At 39.9% G+C, this 23,757-nt stretch overlaps 1 protein-coding gene across 1 annotated transcript in view; it reads right to left on the reverse strand.

Moving 5' to 3' along the window:
* Nucleotides 1-18,556: 18,556 nt before the first annotated feature.
* Nucleotides 18,557-23,757, reverse strand: part of epb41a (erythrocyte membrane protein band 4.1a) — a 74,194-nt gene continuing 68,993 nt past the window's right edge. The window contains exons 20-21 of the mRNA XM_054606675.1: nucleotides 23,476-23,595; nucleotides 18,557-18,624 (exon numbers count right to left, since the gene is read on the reverse strand). Coding sequence (XP_054462650.1) covers nucleotides 23,497-23,595 — 99 coding nt within the window. The 3' untranslated portion in view covers nucleotides 18,557-18,624; nucleotides 23,476-23,496. The remainder of the gene's footprint in view (nucleotides 18,625-23,475; nucleotides 23,596-23,757) is intronic.

Raw genomic sequence — 23,757 nt, forward strand, 5'->3', positions numbered from 1 at the left:
GAAGCAGCCCGGGGAGCAATTTTGGGGTTAGGTGTCTCGCTCAAGGACACCTCGGCATGTTGCCTGTAGAGGGGTGCGAACCACCAACCGTGTGGTTGCAGCTCAAGCGCTCTACCTCATGTGCCACAGCTGCCAAAGTGACTCAAAGTGACTCTTCATTCATTCTTGAGGAAGTGGCAGACATTCTAGATACAAACACAGAACAAGCCGAAACTATCTACAATGTCGTCAAAAAAGACAATTGTATCCTGTAAAAGACTCAAAGGACTAAAAATAAGAGGCCTATTCTCCTCTAAAAAGATCACAGTGCAACAACTTACACTTGTGAATTCATCCCTGCTAATCGGACACACATTCCAACTCCAGAGACCACTAAGGCATGGCCTCATTTGGAGCATCTTGCAGAGCACATCGCGCCGCAAAAGGAATGTGATATTGGTCTGTCGATCGGGTACAATTGCCCACAAGCGCTAATGCCTCGAGAAGTCGCATGTGGGGAAGAAAACCAACCCTTTGCACAGAAAACAGATCTAGGTTGGAGCATAGTGAGTTATGGGGACCCACAATAGCACTACAGTAATGCAATAGGAGTAAATCACCGCATCATTGTAAGGCAAGTGATGCCTGAACCCAAACCAACAGTCAAGCTAAAAGGTGAAGTTCACTATGTTTGCAAGACTCAGATCAAATAAATGATCAGTCCAGATGACATTATTAAGGTGCTAGAATCTGATTTCAGTGAAAGAGTTGAAGAAGAGGCAACTGTCTCTCAGGAAGATCTCCTCGTCTTGACTAAACTGAGGGATGGAACCAAACACAAACAAGAAGGTCATTATGAAATGCCCTTACCTTTCAAACAAGACAGACCAAATCTACCTAATAATAAGTCATGTGCTGTTCAGCGACCAGAAATACTGCTCAGACTACGTGAACTTCATGAAAGACATCATTGCTTGTGGTGATGCAGAGAGGGTTCCAGAAGAAGAACTCAACAATCAACCATTCTCTTATATTCCCACCACGGGGTATACCACCCTCAAAAGCCTGGGAAGATACGCGTCGTCTTTGATTGTTCAGCAAGGTTTCAAGACACCTCATTGAATGACCACCTTCTTACTGGGCCAGAGCTCACAAACACCTTGGTGGGAGTTCTTTGTAGGTTTCGCAAGGGCCCGATTGCTCTTATGTGTGATGTGGAGCGAATGTTCCATCAGTTCCATATAAGGCCTGAAGACCAAGACTACCTGAGGTTCTTATGGAGGGAGAATGGTGACCTAGCATCTCCGCTATAAATTTTTCGGATGAAAGTCAATCTGTTTGGGGCAGCCTCCTTGTCCGGCTGTGCCAATTTTGGTCTTAAACATCTAGCCGGTGAAGGTCAGGATCAATTTAACCAGAACACTGTTAAATTCATTCAAAAGAATTTTTATACTGACGATGGACTGGTGAGTGTAACGTCTGATGCTGAGGCCATCCATCTCGTCAGGGAAGCAAGAGGTCTTTGCAGCACAGGCAAGCTAAGGCTACATAAGTTAATTTCCAACAGAAAGAATGTATTGAGATCAATACCAAAGGAAGAGTGCGCTGAAAGTGTCAAAGACCTTGATATGGCTTTGGGAGAGCCACTCATGGAAAGAGCTCTCGGTGTTCAATGGTGCGTGTCCTCTGATGACTTTCAATTTAGAGTTACAATCAAGGAACACCCACTGACCAGAAGAGGAGTGCTATCTACTAGGGGTGTGACGAGATCTCGTGCCACGAGATCTCGCGAGATTAAACTCGACGATATTACCCGTCGTGTTAAAAATCAGTCTCGCGAGACTTCTGAGCTATCCAAACTTCTATTTGTGGCCTGTGGGGGCCGTAATGCGCCTTTGCTACGTCTAGGCTGCAAGAACCTAAAGACGGAGAAGGAAAAGAAGAAGAGGAGTGGAAGCCGCGAAAGCAGCCATAGACGGCCAGAATGGCGGAAAATACCAATATTACCGTGGTAGATGCCCCTGCAAAATTTCTGTCCCTGCTACCTCCGTTCCAAGTGAGCGCATCTTTTCAACAGCAGGAGACATAGTCAATGCGCAAAGATCCCAACTGCTGCCAGAGAATGTGGACATGCTTATATTCTTAAAAAAGAACATGGCTGTGTAGTAGATTTGGTTTTGCACACCTGTCAGACTTATTTAAAAAAGTTTTGTTTTTCTTCTTCCTGTGTTTCACCCTGGGTATCGAGTGAAGCCGTGCGTACAGTATTGGTTATGTTTTGATATTCTGACTGTTGATAATGCTATTGCACTTTAATTTAATTTATTTTACTTTAACTTTTTTAAATTGTAGTTTAAGTTTCTAAGTTAAAGTTCTAAGTTTAAGTTAAGTTCTTAAGTGTTTAAGTTATAATATAATATATAATAATCGGTTAAATAAAAGTCTGTTCCAGTCATATATTTTGTCATTGTAGTTTTCTTAAAATATCGTCTCGTCTCGATCTCGTGAACCCAATATCGTGTCTCGTCTCGTGAGCTGAGTGTATCGTCACACCCCTACTATCTACAGTAGCTTTCATCTACGACCCATTGGGGTTCGTAGCCCCTTTCATTCTCCAAGGAAAGCAGATATTGCAACAACTGTGTCGAGACAAGGTCGGTTAGGATGAGCCACTCCCAGAAGAGCTCAGGACACAGTGGGAATCATGGCTTAAAGATCTTCAAAACTTGTCTGATGTAAGGATCAGAAGGTGCTATATTCCAGCAAACTTCATGGATGTCAAGCAGTATGAGCTTCACCACTTCTCAGATGCCAGCGTCACAGGCTATGGGGAGTGTAGTTATCTCAGAGTGATCAACACTAATGGGGATGTTCATTGCTCGTTAGTCATGGGGAAGGCACGTGTTGCCCCCACAAAAGTGACCACAGTACCACGACTTGAGTTATCTGCAGCAGTGGTTGCAGCAAGGACAAGTGTTATCGGTGTGTTCGTGAACGTGGAATCGGTGTGTTCGTACGCAAAGACGATGTCGGACTCCGTAGTATTCTCTGGCCCTCTCCCTAATCTGATCAATGATGAGATGTATAGCCGCATGTCATCATTCCGCCGCTGGCTGTCGAGGTGGTGTCCTGCAAACAATGTGGGCTTCGTAGACAATTGGCATACTTTCTGGGGAAAACCTGGTCTGATTAGGAGAGACGGCATCCATCCTACTTTGGATGGAGCGGATCTCATCTCTAGAAATCTGACCCAGTTCATTAGTGGACCTAATCCATGACCCAGAGTTCAGACCAGGAAGCAGAAGCAGAGTCGCAGTCTTTCACACCTCTCTGCGCTTCCTTTGGAGCAGTTACCCACCCACTTACCCACCCAAAACCCTATAGAGACTGTGTCTGCCCCACGGCCACTTCAATTATTTAAAGTCAACAGAAGAGGAGTTATACAAAATAACTTAATAAAAGTTAAGGCAACTGATGCAACAGTGCATCAAAACAGGACAGTTAAATGTGGACTCTTAAATATTAGATCTCTGTCATCTAAGGGTGTACTTGTAAATGATTTAATATCAGATAATCATATTGATTTATTTTGTCTTACTGAAACCTGGCTGTGTCATGAAGAGTACGTTAGTCTTAATGAATCAACTCCTCCAAGTTATATTAATACTCATATTCCTCGAGGCACAGGCCGAGGAGGTGGAGTAGCAGCTATCTTTGACTCAAGCCTATTAATAAACCCTAAACCTAAATTAAATTACAACTCATTTGAAAGCCTTGTTCTTAGTCTTTCAAACCCGAGCGGGAAAGCATTAAAGTCAATTTTATTTGTTATAGTGTATCGTGCACCAGGTGCGTATTCTGAATTCCTATCTGAATTCTCAGAGTTTTTATCTAGTTTAGTCCTTAAGACAGATAAAGTTATTATTGTAGGGGATTTTAATATTCATGTGGATGTGTATAATGATAGCCTTAGTACTGCGTTTGGTTCATTACTGGATTCTATTGGCTTCTGTCAGTGTGTACATAAACCGACTCACTCTTTTAACCATACCCTCGACCTTGTTCTGGTTTATGGTATTGAAGTAGAAAATGTAATTGTCTCTCAACAGAACTCTCTTTTATCGGACCATTTTCTAATAACCTTTGAATTTGTTCTACCAGAGTGTACACCATAAGGCAAAAGTTTCTACACTAGATGTCTATCTGATAATGCTGTAGCTAAATTTAAAGAAGCGATTTCTTCAGGGTTTTATTCAGTACCATTGCTCAATATAACAGAGGACTCCTACGCTAGCTTTAGTCCGTCTCAGATTGACCATCTTGTTGATAGTGCTGCATGCTCACTGCGAATGACACTGGACTCTATAGCTCCTCTAAAAAAGAAGCTAATAAAAGAAAGGAGGTTTGCTCCATGGTATAATCCTCAAACCCGCGATTTAAAGCAAATATCGCGAAAACTTGAAAGGATATGGCGTTCCACCAATGTGGATGAAGCGCGGTTAGTCTGGCGAGACAGTCTTAAAATATATAAGAAGGCACTCCGTAATGCTAGAGCAGCCTATTATTCAGCATTAATAGAGAAAAATAAGAACAACCCTAGGGTTCTCTTCAGCACTGTAGCCAGGCTGACAGAGAGTCACAGCTCTGTTGAGCCGTGTATTCCTATAAACCTCAGTAGTAGTGACTTCATGAACTTCTTTAATGATAAGATTCTAACTATTAGAGAAAAAATGTATAATCTACTGCCCTCAACCAGTACCGATCGATCCATAGCTGTAGAACCTGAAATATATTTAGATGGCTTTTCTCCCATCGACCTTCAACAATTGACTTTAACTATTTCTAAGTCTAAACCTTCCACCTGTCTCTTAGACCCGATTCCGACTAGGCTGCTTAAGGAAGTTTTACCTTTAATTAGCAACTCCTTATTAGAAATTATCAATCTGTCTTTACTGACGGGCCATGTACCACAGGCCTTCAAACTAGCTGTAATTAAACCTCTTCTTAAGAAACCTACTCTAGATCCAGAGGTGTTGGCTAACTATAGACCTATATCTAACCTTCCGTTCCTCTCTAAGATCCTTGAGAAAGCAGTAGCAAATCAGCTCTGTGACTTTATGCATAACAATAGTTTATTTGAGGATTTTCAGTCAGGATTTAGAGTGAATCATAGCACAGAGACGGCACTGGTGAAAATTACCAATGACCTAATAGCTTCAGACAAAGGACTTGTCTCTGTACTTGTATTGCTAGACCTTAGTGCTGCATTTGATACCATTGATCACCAAATCCTATTACAGAGATTGGAGCATCTTATAGGCATTAAAGGAATCGCACTTAGCTGGTTTAAGTCGTATTTATCAGACCGATCTCAGTTTGTATATGTAAACAATGAAAGCTCGATGAAAACCAGGGTTAGTCACGGAGTTCCACAGGGGTCTGTTCTTGGACCTATTTTATTTACCTTATATATGCTTCCCTTGGGGAATATTATCAGAAAACACTCAGTAAACTTTCATTGTTATGCAGATGATACCCAGTTATATCTATCAATTAAGCCAGACGAAACTAACCAGTTCTCTAAACTTCAAGCATGTCTTACGGACATAAAAACCTGGATGACCTGTAACTTTTTAATGTTAAACTCTGAAAAAACAGAAGTTATCCTACTAGGCCCAGATCACCTTCGAATTCAATTATCTAACGATATAGTTTCTCTAGATGGCATTGCTCTAGCATCCAGCACTACCGTTAAGAACCTTGGAGTTATCTTTGACCAGGATCTGTCTTTTAACTATTATATAAAAAAGATCTCAAGGACAGCCTTTTTTCATTTACGTAACATTGCGAAAATCAGGCAAATCCTGTCTCAAAGTGATGCAGAAAAACTAGTTCATGCATTTGTTACCTCTAGACTAGATTACTGTAACTCCTTATTATCAGGCTGCTCTAATAGGTCTCTTAGATCTTTACAGTTGATCCAGAATGCTGCAGCACGTGTTCTAACAAAAACTAAGAAAAGAGATCATATTACTCCAGTATTAGCTTCTCTGCACTGGCTCCCTGTTAAATCAAGAATAGAATTTAAAATTCTTTTACTTACCTACAAAGCTCTAACTGGTCAGGCACCGTCTTATCTTAAGGAACTTATAGTTCCATATTACCCAACTAGAGAGCTGCGCTCAATCAATGCAGGGTTACTTGTGGTTCCTAGAGTATATAAAAGTAGGATGGGAGCCAGAGCCTTCAGTTATCAGGCTCCTCTTCTGTGGAACCAGGTTCCAGTTTCAGTCCGGGGGCAGACACACTCACCACTTTCAAGAGCAGGCTTAAGACCTTCCTTTTTGATAGCGCTTATAGTTAGGGCTGGTTCAGGTTCGCCTTGGTCCAGCCCCTAGATATGCTGCCATATGCCTAGACAGCCGGGGGACTACCTAGGATACGCTGAGCTCCTCTCTCCTCTTCTCTCCCTCCTTCTTTATGTATTAATCTCCTATTTATGCACATTACTGATTTTGCTTCTTCCCCGGAGTTCTTGTGCTTTCTTGCCTCGCAGGTTCCCAGGAATCGGGGTTATATTTGGACTGTCATCGTGCCACCTACTGAGGCCCTGCTGACACCCACTACTACTACCACTATCATTATTAGTCACATTACTATTATTATTGCCTGTACTATTACGCTTATTGACTTGCTTCTACCCTGGAGTCTTTGTGCTTTCTCGCTTCGCAGGCTTCTATAAATCGTGGCTGTACCTGGACCGTGGATGTGCATCCTGCTACGGCCCTGCTGACACCGACTGCTACCACCATTATTATTATTATTATTACTAGTCACATTACTATTACTATTACCTGTACCATTAAGCATTTTAGCTTTACTTCCACCCTGAAGCCCTTTTGCTTTCTCGTTCTGCAGGTTTCCATGAATCGTTGTGGTACCTGGACCGTAGTCGTGCCTCCTGCTGTGAGCCGACTGCCACCCACTGCTACTTCGATTATTATTATTAGTCACATTACTATCCCTATTTTCATGGCTATAATTCTACTGTAATAATTGCTGCTGTTATTATAAGTAGTCTTATTATAAGTAGTCTTATTATATGAATCATTTATGTCATATACATTGAATGTGTTGTATCTAAGAACTGTTATGCTGCTCATTCTGTACACATGACATCTATTGCATTCTGTCCATCCTGGGAGAAGGATCCCTCCTCTGTCGTTCTCCCATAGGTTTCTTCCTTTTTTTTTCTCCCTGTTAAAGGGTTTTTTTAGGGGAGTTTTTCCTGTGCCGATGTGAGGGAAGGACAGAGGATGTCGCATGTGCACAGATTGTAAAGCCCTCTGAGGCAAATTTGTAATTTGTGATTCTGGGCTATACAAAATAAACTGAATTGAATTGAATTGAATTGTTATGCTCAGAAATGAGCTCGAAATAGATGGTCCTCAAGAATACTTTTGGACAGAATCGAAAGTCGTCCTTGGTTACATAAACAATAACGCAAGACGGCTCCACGTGTTCATGGCAAACAGAATCCAAAGAATCAAGTCCACTACAGATCCCAAGCAATGGCGATTTGTACACTCTGAAGATAATCCTGCGGATCATGCTTCAAGAGGCCTAAAGGCAGATCAGCTTGTTGCCTCATCTTGGTTTAATGGGCCAGATTTTCTGTGGAAAAGAGAGCTGCCCATAGAAGATGTCGAGGTGAGTGAGGTCATTGACAACGATCCAGAACTTCGTAAGGCCCAGGTGCTCAACACCAAAGCGAAAGAGGACAGGACATTGCTCGACCGCCTGACATAGTTTTCTGACTGGAAAAGAGCTGTCAAAGCTATTGCTTGTCTCAAGCACCATGCTAAGCAAATCAAGGGTCTCAAACCTAAAACAAGGGAAGCCACAAGTGTTGAGGAAAGACATGAAGCAGAGCTTTTCATAATCAAATTGGTCTAAACTGAAGCATTCAGCAGTGAAGTCAAAAGTATAAAGCAAACCAAGCAAGTAAAACCCAAAGACAAAACAAACAAACTGCAAAAACTAAGTCCCTTCTTAGATGAGTACGGTGTGCCAGAGTTGGAGGACGTTTGACAAGATCTGGCCTTCACCCACATGTCAAGCATCCTGCCATCGTACCAAAGGCAAGTCATGTGTCTTTACTCATCAAGCATTACCACAAAAAGGTGCGTCTAATGGAATATGGATGCAGCAGCGCAGTTGCCTCGCACATTTACAAATGCACAACATGCAGAAAGTATAGAAGGAACACACAGGATCCAAAGATGGCAGATTTGCCAGAAGAAAGAATGGAAATGACCCCTCCATTCACATATTGTGGCATAGATTGCTTTGGACCATTCTATGTGAAAGAAGCTAGAACGGAACTGAAAAGGTATGGTCTCCTCTTCACTTGTATGTGTTCTAGGGCCATATTGAAATGATTGATGATCTTATTACAGATGCTTTCATCAATGCATTGCGTGCATTCATCTGTATACGTGGAAACAGTATTGAGACAGTTGAGATGTGACCAAGGCACCAACTTTGTTGCCGCAAAGGGAGAGTTGATTGCATGAATGCATTGAAGGACCTGGATCATGAACAGTTAAAGAAACATGGATGTGGGTTTGTATTGAACTTCCCATCATCAAGTCACATGGGAGGTGTATGGAGGAGACAAATTAGGACCATCAGAAGCGTTCTAACAGCAATCATTGATCAATCTGCTAAAAGACTTGACAGTGCATCACTTAGAACCTTTCTGTATGAAGTGATGGCTATTGTAAATAGCAGACCTCTGACAACAGAGCACTTGAATGATCCAACAAGTCTTGAACCTCTCACGCCCAACCATATCCTCATGATGAAGTCTAACATAATATCTCCCCCTCCTGGTGAATTTGTGAGTCAGGATATCTACCTAAGCAAGAGATGGTGCCAGGTACAGTTCTTGGTAAATTAAATTCTGGACAAGGTGGAAGAAGGAGTACCTCCTTAATCTTCAGCAAAGACAAATCTGGCAAATGGATAAGAGAAATGCCAAGGTTATCAACATTGTCATCCTAAACGAGAACGGCTCTCCACGAAATCAATGGAGATTAGCAAGAGTAGCAGAGGCGTACCCTAGCACTGATGGAAGAGTCAGAAAGGTAAAACTGTTAATTAGTGACTCAACCATAGACAGTGGCGGCTGGTGCTAAAAAATCTGGGGGCGCACTGGCGGGCGGGGATTACAACACAACAATAAACTACTTGAACATAAATTTTGCTCTCCTCTCCTTCAGGCCAGCAAATTTTTCAATGACTTTCTGATTGAAATCTGTCATTTCACAAACAAGTCTCTTTTCCATTTGTCACCTCTTCATTGTGCCTTCTAATGCCAACTCTGTAGCCCTCATCTAATTGTTCAGCAATGCTAACTCGGCCAAAAAACTGTAGCTTCATGCTGTTGTCAAGGTGGCTACGGCTACTTTCATGCCGTTTGCATTTTTCAGAGAGATGTTTCAGGTCTCTGACCCCAGTTGTTGTCCACAGAGCTTCAGTGCCACTGCCAACACTTTGAAAAAGCAAGCATGGAAAGCAATAGAGAGCATTGCTAACTCCACATCCAGCTAGCCAACTGTGTTTGGTGTAACACAAACGGGAGAAGCCTCTAGTGTAACTCCTTCCCCTGTCACTTGCCTGCTGCTGGATTTGTATATCAGGCTGCTCCGGTCCAAGCTCCTTTATTCTTTTTTTTTCCTCCACCGAACGCCTCGAGAAAGGATTACTGCGTAACGAAACAACCGAATTTTCGTTTGCTGTCGCCATGTCTCCTCCTGTCTTCTCGTTGTTGTTTTTTTCTGTCTGCTCCGTGTGCGCGTGGGCGTGTCTGTCGCTCTTTGAGTGACAGGCACGGCTCCGTTGCCAGGGGAGTGACTTTGACTGACAGGTATCATGAATCAATCAGACTGGATGAAAAATGAGCCCAAGCACGCTGATTGGCCAGGGGCGCAGAGAGCTGCGCCCGGAGGAGAATCTTGAAGTGACCAATTAGAGACCAGCATGAAGTCACATGGAAGCCAAAAGTTTAAGAGGCCACATACACACTCATTTGGCCGGCGCCCCTCGCTATTGAAATGCATGAAACAACCCAGAATAAACCCAATATTGAATGGAAAGGCATAAAAATTTAAAAGTAAAACCCATTGTATGAGTGAACACTGAACAGACGTGGTAATTACTTTTTATTATGTAATTTATGTTTACTGTGTCTATACTTTTTTCCTGAAATGTTGATGGGGGGCGCCCTAGCGCCCCTATTGACCGGCCGCCACTGACCATAGATAACCAAGGGAAACGCAACACGTGCGAGTTTAACTGCCATAAATATTATTTATGTCATTATTTAAAATGTTTGTTTACTTATTATTATTTGTATAACTTGTTTTCATAGGTATTGATTATTTTGGGATTTACACTTGGTCGGAACTTTGTTCACGTCTTATGTTGTGCTGGGACACATTTAGTCGTGGCAAGCTATACCTAAAGAAGACATGTGGAGCGGCAGAAGTTTCTATACTCCGCTCAAAGAATTAAGTTTAAGGTGATAACAAAGTTCTTATTTTCTGTAGTTTAATGTTTACAAGTGGACTTATTTCCCTCTCGGTTGTGTGCATATTTGTGTGCAAACTATTTTTGTATTTTGTGAACGCCAGCTTATTTTGTATGTTGAAAAGTATTTAAACAGTTTGACGGTGGATTGATGACAGCGGTGTTGACTGAGATGCACATAAGACGATTAAATCCATCAGTAACAGAAGAACCAAGGTGTAATACAATTTCTCACTTAGGCCTTAACAGCAGCGCCACTAGAGAGAAAAAAAAACTTGACTCAAAGTGTATATGCTTATGAAGAAACTCTTTTGCAATAAAAGTTGCTAGCAGAACTAGCTCCAAAAGTCGCTAAATAGTCTCCTAGTCGGCAACACTGACAGCTTGTCTATTCAGTCCTTTTTTCAAAGCCATATTGTTTCTTATTAAGCTAAAAATCTTAGCATTGACAATTTTAATAATATATTATAAGCTATATACTAAGGGCTCTTATTAGGAAGTTAAACAGGTCATTAGTAATCTCTAATATCAATTGGATTTATTCAAGATTCTTATCAACAACTGCATTTTACAAGCTTACATTTGAACACATCATGATAATGTTATAATTTAATTTTGTCAAATACTGACTGAATGGAGCTTGAACGCACCATATTGTAACTCAATGTTACCTCCATACCAGAGCCAAACAGCTCTTCTCCGTACTTCATAACATCTGTTAGCTGCTAACGTTACTAGCTCTCCTCCTGCTGATTTAAACACACTTGTTGTTCACAATGTAACGTTAGCATTTTAAGACTAGCAAGAAAGCATCAATTTTGATTCTTAGAGTGCATATTTTTACATAATCTGGGCTGATTTAGATGAACATTTTTTCCCACTATGATAGTTAAACTGTGTAATTAATCTGCGCATTACATGACAACCCGTTTATTTTATATTCAAAAATGATATAAGGCTCCTATGTCGGTTCCCTCTGACATTTTTACAACTCTCAACTCTCAACGCTTTAGGTGAGTGGCACGACTCACACACACAAACCAAACCGCCAAACACACACGTTACTTTTCTTGTGCAAGGGAAGATTTCTCTGCACACACAAACAACATGTCTCCCTAGAGTTGTTTTCACCGGGCAATAATGCAGTAACCTGGACAACATATTCAATTCTCAGGGCTATGAACCCGTGACTGTCTTATACCGCAGTTACAGTTAAAAAACGCTTAATGCCGACAACCTAAATTTGAAAACCACCTCCTGCGGGGAGCAGAACCTAGATTGGGACATAGGTGCGTCTACTCTACAGGTCTGCTGCCCTGTAACACAAAATACAGCAACAGTAGAGCGAACCAAGCAGAGGGCCTGTCACGAGACCATGCTGAGTCCTTAAAGGAACTTTGGTATGATTCTTGTGCCAGCCTCACACTCTTGCACCCTCTGAACGGACACAAGCACACGCTGACCAACAGTGATTGATTGTTTCAACTTGGGGATAGATTTAATTTGTTGTTGTGCTTTAAGGTGCGTTGAAGGAGTAGTCACAAAGGACAACCTGATTAAAGGAATTAATTAACTGAATATAAAAGCATGACTTAAATTAGTTGAGTGAGAGATTCAGAAAGTCTGTCAGTAAGTTTTCCATTAATTGCCCCACCCCACTGTCAGATCATGTTTACATTGCAACATGTTTGCTAATATCAAGCTAACAACAGTAAAGTTTGGGTTATTTTTTCTCAGATGTCCATAAGGCATTTCTAATAACCATACACTGTAATACACCAATAATACATTGCAACTTCATTCTTGCTGGACTGTTAGAAAGGAATCTATCTCTGAGCTTCTGGAAGTTTAGCTTAGGTAAGAAACATTTGGATCTTAAAGAGAAAATGTGTGTTTTGGTAGCGATACTTTCTGCCTACCCTGCATTTCTGCAAAATCAGAAAGACAAACCAAATGTTCAGATTGGAAGGCCTGCTCAGACATCCTATTATTCACTCCATGAGTTATTATGATTTTTTTTAACCTGTCACTCCTACCCAGAGTGTGTTGGTCCCACTTTTAATTCTCTTCTAATTAGAAATAGTATGTCTAATTTAAACACAATAAAAAGTTTCTCATTTCCATTTAATACCACATAGAGACCTTTCTTTCCTTCTGACAGTCGGCAGACAATTTAGTCGGGAATGCTGAACCAAGCAGTTTCCGAAATGAGACGGTGTTATCTACAGAGGATTTACCATTTGCATCACCAGCTGTTCCCGCCCCCATCCTTTGCCACTCCCGTTGCCTAGCAACCAGCTGCAGTTGACATAATAAAGAGTTAGTTGACTAACTCAATTAAAATTGAACCAGATATAATGGTTTTATTCTTATTATTTCAAATTATTTTTGAATATTTGCTTAACCGCTGGTAAATTATATCTTTGAGGATGAGAGTATATATATATATATATATATATATATATATATATATAACTATATATATATATATATATATATATATATACAGCGGGTAAAATAAGTATTGAACACGTCACCATTTATTAACTTGTTATAACACATATGCACATACTTTGTATTATTTCTCTAAGCTTTTTGCTTGCAAGGGAATCCCCTTGCAAGCTAATTCTCCTAATCACATTGAGAGAATGATGAAAAAAGAAAAGAAAAAGGTGACTTGCATGTCTGTGACAGCAATACAAAAACAAATTAAAAGAGTAATGTCCTATCTATTGGTTGACTTATTAGTAAAGGCTTTGTATAGGATGAGAGCTTATTTAACTATTACCTTAAGTACAATATGGTCAATTGGAGACATTACAAATGGGATAATGGCTTTCTTCCAAGCTACACTAGTTGAATATTTGGCCCTGGTGAAGAGGCCATCGTTCTCCCCCTCAGCTTTATAAACTGAGTCGTTAGCTCCTTGCTCCCTTAAACACAACAACATGTAGTTCGTTTTGCTTCACACCACAAAACGAAAGTAGCAAAATAACCAAGATAAGTTTAGCCGTATAGTTAATCCCAACGTTTGTGACGTTATTGGACTTGAAATTGATATTTCAGGTTCACAACCTGTCTACTTGTGCTCACGTTGGTCCGCTAATTTACTACATATGAAGTATGAATTATCTATAAAATCGTCAACATCTCGGTGATATTAGTCAACATCTGAAGTTTGAAAGTGAATGCATTAAAGTTTATTTCCAAGGCTGTAACTACAGTCAGATGCAGGCCAAAGAGCTGAGAGTGAAGAGTGATGTTAGCTTGTCAGTTACTAACGTCACGCAACTTAACCGATCATTTTAACAAAAATGTGATGTTATCAGGTTCCTTTTTTTTTTTTTAACATTTGTATCTGTAGATATTCAAGGGAGTTGAAACCCAATACTTACATTTAAATGTGAATTCTCCATCGCCTGCTGCTGGTCCATTCATCCATGTCAATTAAAATAAAATCTTTATCGGCACGCAATGAATCTTGGGATATGTTGGGCTGTGAAGGATCCATCAGTTGGATCCTTCAAATCTGGGAAAAGAAGGCTGCATTTGTCGACTGCATTTGAAAGAGTCTTTGAAATGGGACAGCCTCATCGCAGCGGCAGCTGGATTGGGACACAGCTACAGTTCCATCAATGCAATAAGACCTGCCATCTGTGGGCATGACAGGAAGCTGGAATATTCCATATTTTGTGCTATTAACCTTTTTCTTTCTTATTTGTTTCTTACGACATTTAAATGAAAGATTCACTTTTGAAGGATTGTTCAATAGTTTTGGAAATACTCTTGTTTTCTTTTTTCTGAGAGTGAGATATCATCTGTCTATCAACAAGGCTGGAGTGTGGGAAATACATTATTTCTCAATTTCTTAATCTATTCCTTAAAATGTAATTATTCCCCTCCATTTACCATTATGTTCATGTTCAGCAAGGCGTTGTGTGGTATGCATTGTGTCACTATGTTTCTTGCACTGTATGTGAATGTAGAATTAACTGTATATTTGACCAGAAAAGACATGGATGTTTCGATGCCCACTCATTACACATGCGTTGAATATAAAGCCAGCAGTGTGCTGGGGTGTCCACTGGATATGGTGGAAGTGGTGGGAGACAGGAGGATGATGGCCAAGCTGTCATCCCTGATGAACAACGCCTCCCACCCCATGCAGGACACCCTGGCAGCTCTGTGCAGCTCCTTCAGCCACCGGCTGCTTCACCCCCGGTGTGTGAAGGAGAGGTACCGCAAGTCCTTCCTTCCTGCTGCTGTCAGGCTGCACAACCAGCTCTGCTCCCAGCAGACCACATGACACTAATACACTAATACATATACAATTGCACTATCCTCTTTGCTGCTGTAATCCTGTAAATTTCCCCGCTGCGGGACTAATAAAGCATTATCTTATCTTATCTTATCTTAATATGGATTATACCTGTGTCTGTGGGCTGGTCAGAACCCTTATATCCATTAAAACAGTCCTGCATTCGAGAGAAAATCAGAGCAGGTTAAAGCTTCTTTGCAGAAATTATTGAAGATGAAGATGTGGTGTCGTGCTTTGCAGAGAGTGAAATGATTGAATGAAACATTGGTATTTTGTTAGAAAGCAGTGGATTGCTGCCTCTAGATTGGAACTAAGTCACCCCCCCAAGTGAAGGAATATATTCCGTCATGTTCTCATGCCGGGGTAAGATGTAGCATAAAATCAACAGGCGCAGTGTTAGTAGTAATGCAGTTGTTGTACCAGACTGGTTTGCTGAAGAGAGCACTAAGCCTGAAGCTAAAGCTCCAAATTCACCATTCAATTTACCCTCCAATTCCTACCTATATGGTCATGAGGATTTGGAGGCAGTTGAGGCAGTTTGGATAGATGATGAGGATGCATGCTGTACCTATCCTCCAGATACTACCCATCAACTAAACTTTTAATGGCAAGTTCGGCCGGGTAAGATTTACCAAGCCTTTTGAACCTGAGTTTTAGACCATTCTATACATGCACTTGTACATATTATTTATGCATATTTTACTCATCAGTTAAGTGCACTCTTCTTTTCTATAAAAGTGATGTCATCACTCATCATGTTTTGCTGCTTGGGCAGAAGCCCGGCATCACTATGATGACACAGGGGCAGCCTTCTAAGTAGTATCTTGACACTGAAGGTTAGCGTGTTTTTTGGTGACGTTGTAACATATGGTTTACATTGTCAAATCTTGGTAGTTAGGTTTAGGCAAACAACAACAAACACATCAGGATGGATGCTAATAAACCTGAGATTGCAGTTCATCAAAGCATCTTATACAGGATGTCCCATTTTATATAATTTAGCCGACACCTGCATTTATATGTGTGTTCCATCCAACACTTTCATATTCTTGGGTGTCGTGAATGTGCATTCTACACAGTAGGGGCCCCCTGGCAAAGGTTTAAACTTTTTATTTAGGTTGATTGAGATAACTAAAAATGATGAGAGCCAGGGTTTTGGTTTTTAAATGACAGAAAACGTTTTTTGTGGCCGTATTTTCTTTTTCTTTGGATCCCAGTGTCCCAAATGACAGTTTTAGTAGCTCTGCAATTTTATCGTCGTTTTATCTACCTGCATAGGACACATGTAAACTGTGATATCATAATCAGGTCTAGAGACAGAACTTCATCAAATACAATGTATACATTTGTGTTTATTCTGTGCATGGTGCTCTGTTTATTACGTCGTCCTGTGATGGTAAAGTGAGGGTTCACAATAGAAAGAACTTGGAAATGTTGGTTTGCTTGTTTCCAACGAGAAAAGGGAATGCCATGATGAATACTGCAGCATAGTGAAAGAACAACATAATTAGCTCTACAGAACAATGTTTTCTAAAAGAGAATCATGTTTAAAAGTGAAATAAATATAAACCTCATATGCCATACTAAATAGTGTCTGATTTGAATGGGCAGTGTGTACTGGGGATGAGGTAATATATTGTTTTAATATCAACAATGTAATGTTCCAGTGCTTGCATGAACTCAATATGCCAATATTAAGACTAACCATGTTAAGGTAAACATTCATTTTAATAACCTGACCAGTTAATGTCCTGGTCAATCATCTACATTGTGCTACACTTTTGAAAGCGTATGACAGTGCTGCCCAATTTAAGGTTCAGATGAAAAGTCCATTAAATTATTTTTAGTTTTGAATGTCTCCAAATCAAGTGCCAGATTTAGTGTAGGTGACCCACAAGGATCTATTCTGGGTCTTCTTTGTTACAGTATTTATAAGAAAAATCTCAGCCACTCCATATTCTAATTAATATTTTTATGCAGATGATAATGTTTTATATGTCGCTTAAAATCTCTTATCTCACCTTAAGACCAAAATATTTAAAACCCTTCACAAACCATAATAGATAATGTTTATCAGGACAGCCTGTTTAAATTTTTCTTCAGCCTGTGTCATATTTTCATGGTGCTTAACACTCACAAGGATAGGGTTGCACAAACTGTTCAGAAATCCATTTCTTTGTGTTTTACTAAATCAGGTTTTGCCATTAGAATGTATAGCTTATCTGGTAAAGAATTTGTAAATTGTTGGAAAAATCAGTACCATCCAATCAAAAGCAATTAAATGTGCAACCAGAAAGTTACTGCAGCATTGTAAACATGGAACATAACTTTGGATAATCTAAATAAAGCGTTAGCTTCTTTACAGTCTATCTGACAGCCCTTCTCATAGTGATGTTATTGCATTCCCAGTATTCATACATTTAGTGTTGGGTAACATGTTAACATAACTGAATGGGGAAAACTGAAAAAATGAGCATTGAACTGGAATCCTCCTTTAAGCTTTGTGCAGAAACCTCAAATTGACTCACTGATGTTAAGAACTGGTGTAATTAATGAGTGTAATTAACTGCCTTAACCAGAAAACCTTGTCTTAATCGGGTTATAATTAATAACAAGTATGATTGTAAAGGCTTGAGTTGAGGCCACTTTGAATCTGTGGTGTCCCTTTACTTTTCAACTGCTTCATAACCAATCGAGTAAACGATAATCTAATTTCCTTTCATTAACCTCTGTCATGTTTGAGGTCACTTTCATTTGAATTCCCTCTCTCTGGAGTACACACTGCCCATTTAGTAGAAAAGTAGAAATGTGAGACATATGCAGTAATACTGTAGATGCTGATGTCATGCTCAGTAGAAATGACTAGAACTATTTGATAACTGGAAGGCTCTCAATACAAAACCATGATGTTACAAACAACTGAGCTGAGTAGATCTAAAACAAACACACAAAAAGAGACAGATGTGGGAATTAATAAAGGTAATACACTGTTGTCTCCTTGGTCCTGATAAACAAGCACTACTACAACAACAACAACAACTAAAACAATCAAAAGATGTACAGATCACCGAACAAATGATTTAGTCAACTCTAAGTAAGATGATAGGAGTAATTGCCAAAGTGGTTTGATAAAATTAATTATTTTTTTTACAGAAATTGAAAAAATATCTTTTTTTGCATTGAGAGGGAAAATAAAATATTTACTGTACAAGAAATGACACCAAAATTATGGTAAATTTGAGAAAGACCCTTGAGTCCCGATGAGTACAGTGCCGAGAAAAATCACCCACAATCCCACAATCCCACAAAACACAAGGAGCACGCTGCTTAGAAAAACACTTGACCTCCAAGTTATTGAACCAATTGTGATGTTAAGAAACACTGTAGAAAAATAAAGTAGCAGTAATCTCAAGATTAAAAGACCAAATGCCCTTGAAAATTTTCTTCACCTCTCCAGACAAATTGGAGAGGAATAAATACACAAATGCTGTACTTTATTTTCTTTTAATCTCTTCAAAAAAGTTATTCATCAGTCCAGCATGGTTGATCTTTAGTGGAGCAGAGGGGATTGTGGGGAATACTTGGAGGATTTTTTGGCATCTCAGTCTCCTTCAGGCCAAACTCCATACTCATGGAGGTTAAAGTTCAAAGTTCGACATTGAAGCTTGTTCCCTCTGATGATGCCTGGTGGTCCATGTCGTACACAGTGCAGTTGGGTTTGGTGGCTGGGGGAGCTGCGGTAAAATGGTGCGATGGAAACACAAGTAAGCGGGGAGAGTAGGGGCAGCTGAGGGATTAAGGTGTGGTTGAGAAAAAGAAAGATTGACAGACGACCAGAGAAAGAAAAATTAGATATTTTTAGTGGATTTTAACAGCCAAACCTCAGGATTTCAGATCCTAACACATGAAAATACCAGCAAAATCACATATGTGAGCACAGAAAGAAAAAGGACAATAACGTACAGGATAATAATAAGGGGAAAAAAATAAATAAAAATAATTGTTGATTGTTGGGCTAGTACAGTCATAATTAAAAGTTACATATAAAGATTACATTTACTTTTACTATTCCCTATATCATTATTATAATTCAATTATAGTCATTGCTGCTTTTATAAGTAGTCTTAATTTTTTCTCTGCTTACTACTCTTATTATATGAATAATTTATGTCATATACATTGAATGTGTTGTAACTCTGTTATGTTGTTCATTCTGTACACATGCCATCTATTACATTCTGTCCATCCTGGGAGAAGGATCCCTCCTCTGTCGCTCTCCCATAGGTTTTTTCCTTTTTTCTCCCTGTTAAAGGTTTTATATAGGGAGTTTTTCCTGTGCCGATGTGAGGGTTCTGGGACAGAGGATGTCGCATGTGTACAGATTGTAAAGGCAAATTGGTAAATTGTGATTTTGGGCCATATAAAATAAATTTAATTTAATTAATGATAGTACTGAAAATGATGATAATGGTGGCCGAATAAAAAAGGTGCTTTTTGTTTGATCTTTGATTGTCTTGAAAATATATGAAACATTAACACCCCCCACAGTCTATAGCTGAACAGTTAACAAAGGGCAAAGCCACTCTGTTAATGGTAAAATAGCTACATCTCTCTTCCTATAAAGCTGTATGAGTCTACTCCAGTTTATGAATACCAAGAGGGAAGCAGTGAAATGTTTTATTGTCACAGCTTCTACTGAAGCAACAAGACATTTAATTAGTATCCAGGGGAGTCACATTTCAGGCCACGTCCACACTAACCCGTTTTCAAAGAATCTGCATATCTTTTTCTCCGTTTGCACTGAGGACGGATAAGTTTGAAAACGGCGCGTTTTCATGATAGTGTGGATGACTGAAAACGAAGAAGTCCGAAAACGATGACGTAGGCACCGGCGTTCGCTACTTGATTGGTTCTTAGCAGTTATGACGTGTCATTCCCTGATTTGTCACCCCCTTACCACGTGATCCTTTTCCGGAAGAGAACAACAACAACAGCCTTGATCCAGGTTAATTCAACATGGATAATGTGGTATTTGTTACAAATGTTTGTACATAGATGTTCAAACTGTAGGGACTTAGGACCCAGGGGAGCACAGGTGACCCAGCTGAAGACAAAGACCGCAACCCAGAGGGGGTTAGCGGTCTTTGTCTTCAGCTGGAATCAGCTGTTATTGGAGCGATTAGCGAGCAGCAAGTCCAGCGGCCTTATCAGCCCTACAGAACGGACTAATGACGTACTTGTGTTGACCAAATGTATGGACCCATAATCTAGTAAACTTCGTTTAATAACTGTTCATTTAAAGTAAATGTGCTGTCTGTGTGGGAGTGATAGAGTTAGACCTGCAGTGTTGTAACTAAGCTTGAAAAAGAAAACTTCTAAAAACTTCCACAAAATGTGTCTGTTTGAGTTCATGGAGGAAGTTCTTGAGTATCAAGCACGACGAGTATCAAGAGTAGTGTAATCCTATTATCTGTAACCAAGCAACCAATGTACTTCCTGTTTACACCGGCATGCGCATGCTCAGTGTACGTGAATAGTCACGTGATGTTCGTTTTCAGGGGAGCAAGTCTGGACGCACATAATTTCGAAAACGATGCTGAAACGATGTGTGGACGGAGATCTTAAAACCCCGTTTTCATTTGAAAACGAGTGAAAACGGGTTAATGTAGACGTAGCCTCAGTCTAGGTTGAGAGGAAATGTTTGTGTATATAGAACATTGTAATGAACACATAGGATGTAGTGTTTATCGTTCTCAGGCCTCACTCTGATGTAAACACATTGAGGTTGATTTAATATGCCAGTATAACAGAGAGGGACATGGAGCATTTAAGCCCTCAATGCTGTCTCACAGTACTCATCACATACAGTAGTGAGTCCTTTGCTAACACTTCCGCTTTAAAGTTCCTTAAGTAGAGAAGTTGGTTTCATAATTCTTTTTTTTTTCAATTGTAAATTTGGACTTCTAAGACTACTTTAATTCCATCCTCAAAGTTTCTCACCAAGATACAGTTTTCTGGATAATCAAACGGTAATGCTCTTGGTGTAGATAATAAAGTAGCTAATAACATCCTCTATGCAAATTGTGTTCAAGTACAAAGGCTGTTTAAATACATTTAAACAGCCTTTGCTAACTCTACAGTAACTTTGACTCATTGACCTCAACTGTTAACAAGTAACGTCACAGGGTTTGCTAACCAACAGGTTTTCACTCCCAACAACTCAAATACCAATGACTTTCACGTCACCTGAGTTGCTATTCATGTGACTTGTTTGTCACTTGCTAGTGACGCGAGTCGTTATTCAATCAGTAGCGACGTGAGTCGCTAATAAGTGAAGGTAAAGTCAACCACTCTCTTTTCCTAAACATAACTAAGTGGTTTTGTTGCCCTTATTTTGAATGACACTATGCATGTAACAGGAAAAAGAAAGCTAATGCTGGAGGGGTACCTAATGTGTCGATCTTTGAAGCCAAAGGGCACTGACCAACTGTCGGTATTAGACAAGTTAGGAGTGAGAATGTGTTGTGATAAAAGGCTAACAAAAGGCTTCTCTAACATTAAAATTGACAAGTTGAACTTGAATTTAATTCAAATATTTGAAGTTAAATGGTTTATTTATTACCTAAATAATATCAAAACACACTAGCAGGTGTAGGATAACTTATGATAACAGTTTTAGGTTTGGCTCACGTCCTCCTCGTCATCCCTGCTGGTTGATGGAAATGTATGCTGGGAAAACTTCTGATCATTAAATGAGCCATCTTAGCTCCAGTGGACATGCAACCCATCACATGTGATGACAGGCAGAGATCATAGAGGCTGGCATCTACAGTTTTGGGTGGCAGTAGCTGTGACGTGTTGTTTTCACTTTGATCCACCCATTCCATTTAGCAGGTTTAACACTCCGAACCAATCAGTTGACTTTGATCTTGTTCTTTCTCCTGTGTGTCCCGCAGGATTACACAGACTTATATTTCTATTACTGTTCTAAATTTAACTTCGGCAGATTTGCTCATCACCATGCCTTCTTGGTCTGCCAAAAGAAACTGAGGGCTTCCTCCCCTCCCTAGCCTGGGAGGTGTGTTTACATACCAGCCTGTCAACCGGTTAAACAGCACCAGATTTCTAGCCTGGACCCTTTAAAAGCACATAAACAACTTCAAAATAAAACCACATGGGCAACATTAGTGAACCTCGTGCAGCTAAGAACATGGGGGTGGGCTACAGTTTTCAATGACTTTGCAAGCGGTAACGATTCGTCGGTTCGATACGCCGGCTCCACTGGTCCAAGTCAATGTATCCTTGGGTAAGACCCATGACCCCAAATTGCCCGTAGGCTATGCCTGTGGTGTGTAAATGGGTGTGAATGCTTAGACAGTCCTGATGAGCAGGTGGCACCTTGCATTGTAGCCCCTGATATCAGTGTATGAATGGGTGTGAATGGGTGAATGATGACATCTAGTGTTAAAGTGATTGGAAGAATAGTAAAGTGCTATACAAGTACACGTCCAATTACCATTTACTATCACCCATGGATATTCAGCGTTTGATTCACTAAGACCAGTTGCTTACGCAGTCAGATCCTGGACTGTGTCTGGTACTGAACCTCCACAATACAGCTCGCAGGCGAGATCACTAAACTCAGAAAATAAATTATAATTTAGTAATCCTGATTCCACCTGGGAGCTGGTATCTTTACAGGTCTCCTCCACTCATTAATCATTACTCCATTGCCTTTGGTACCAGTTTAGCACTGATGTTTAGCAAGACATTTGTTTGTTCATTCTTTATCAGATCCAGCCTCCTGGATATTGCATAACCAGGACAATACAGCTGCGAATCATTTTTACTACAATGGTGTTTTCTGATTTTCCAGGTATGATGAACCAATTTCTCTTAAAAGTATAAGTAGTTCAGTTATTAACTTTTAACTCTTTTTAAACCCAGATCAAAAAAGACTATCTTTATGAACCCTATCACTACTACTCATTTTAAATAGCAATGGAGAATAGGACAATGCTACCAGATAACCATATTGGCACATATTATACAATTGGTTAATTTCTCTTCCTTGTGTGCCAGATTTACAATGCACGATTCATTACAGGGTTCACTATAACACTAGAATCTATCCCAGTTATTGTAACTCCTGCAACAGATGTAAGCAGTCACCAGCTAATCATGTTCTGGCCTTGTTCAACCCTGCAACAGTACGTTGTTTAAAGTTCAGCTGGCTAGGCGTCATTTTTTACTTACATGGATTAATGAATAAATTCTAAATTTTCACACTACTATGTTTTATTTCAGAATATTATTATTGGCTTTCAAGCACATGGTGGAGTGGGTAGGATAGGGAGCACATGATCATGCTAGCATTAGTTTAGCTGTTTTTGCCTCCAAATTTATGAAAGGCTCTTTTCTCCTCTTTCTAGATTTTTGGCCTTGTCTTGTTTTGGCCTTTATCTGGTGCGCAAATATGATCATTACATTATATGCAGGAACAGCAACTGTTTGTGTCAAGTGTTTCAGTCAGACACGAGAATTAAATAAAGGTGGGTAAAGGTGGGATCAGGGTGGACACTCACCTTCCAAAACATCAGTGTGTCTTACTCTGGGCTGATCTCTGTCTCCTGGTGTACAACCACTTTGGTAACAGACATGTCTGGGTGCTGCTCTTTTGCCTCTTTAATGGCCTGAGCCAAAGCCTGTTGAGGAAGGACAACAATCCAGGCTCGTTAAGTAGAAAATGATTAATGAGTTTAATTTAAATGATTTGCATGCAGAACAGATTTACTTGATATATAAACACAATTGCTCTATGAGGCAAATTAATAATAATAATAATACTTTAATTTTATATAGCGCTT

The sequence above is a fragment of the Anoplopoma fimbria genome, chromosome 10, assembly GCF_027596085.1.
Source record: "Anoplopoma fimbria isolate UVic2021 breed Golden Eagle Sablefish chromosome 10, Afim_UVic_2022, whole genome shotgun sequence".
Lineage (NCBI taxonomy): Eukaryota > Metazoa > Chordata > Actinopteri > Perciformes > Anoplopomatidae > Anoplopoma > Anoplopoma fimbria.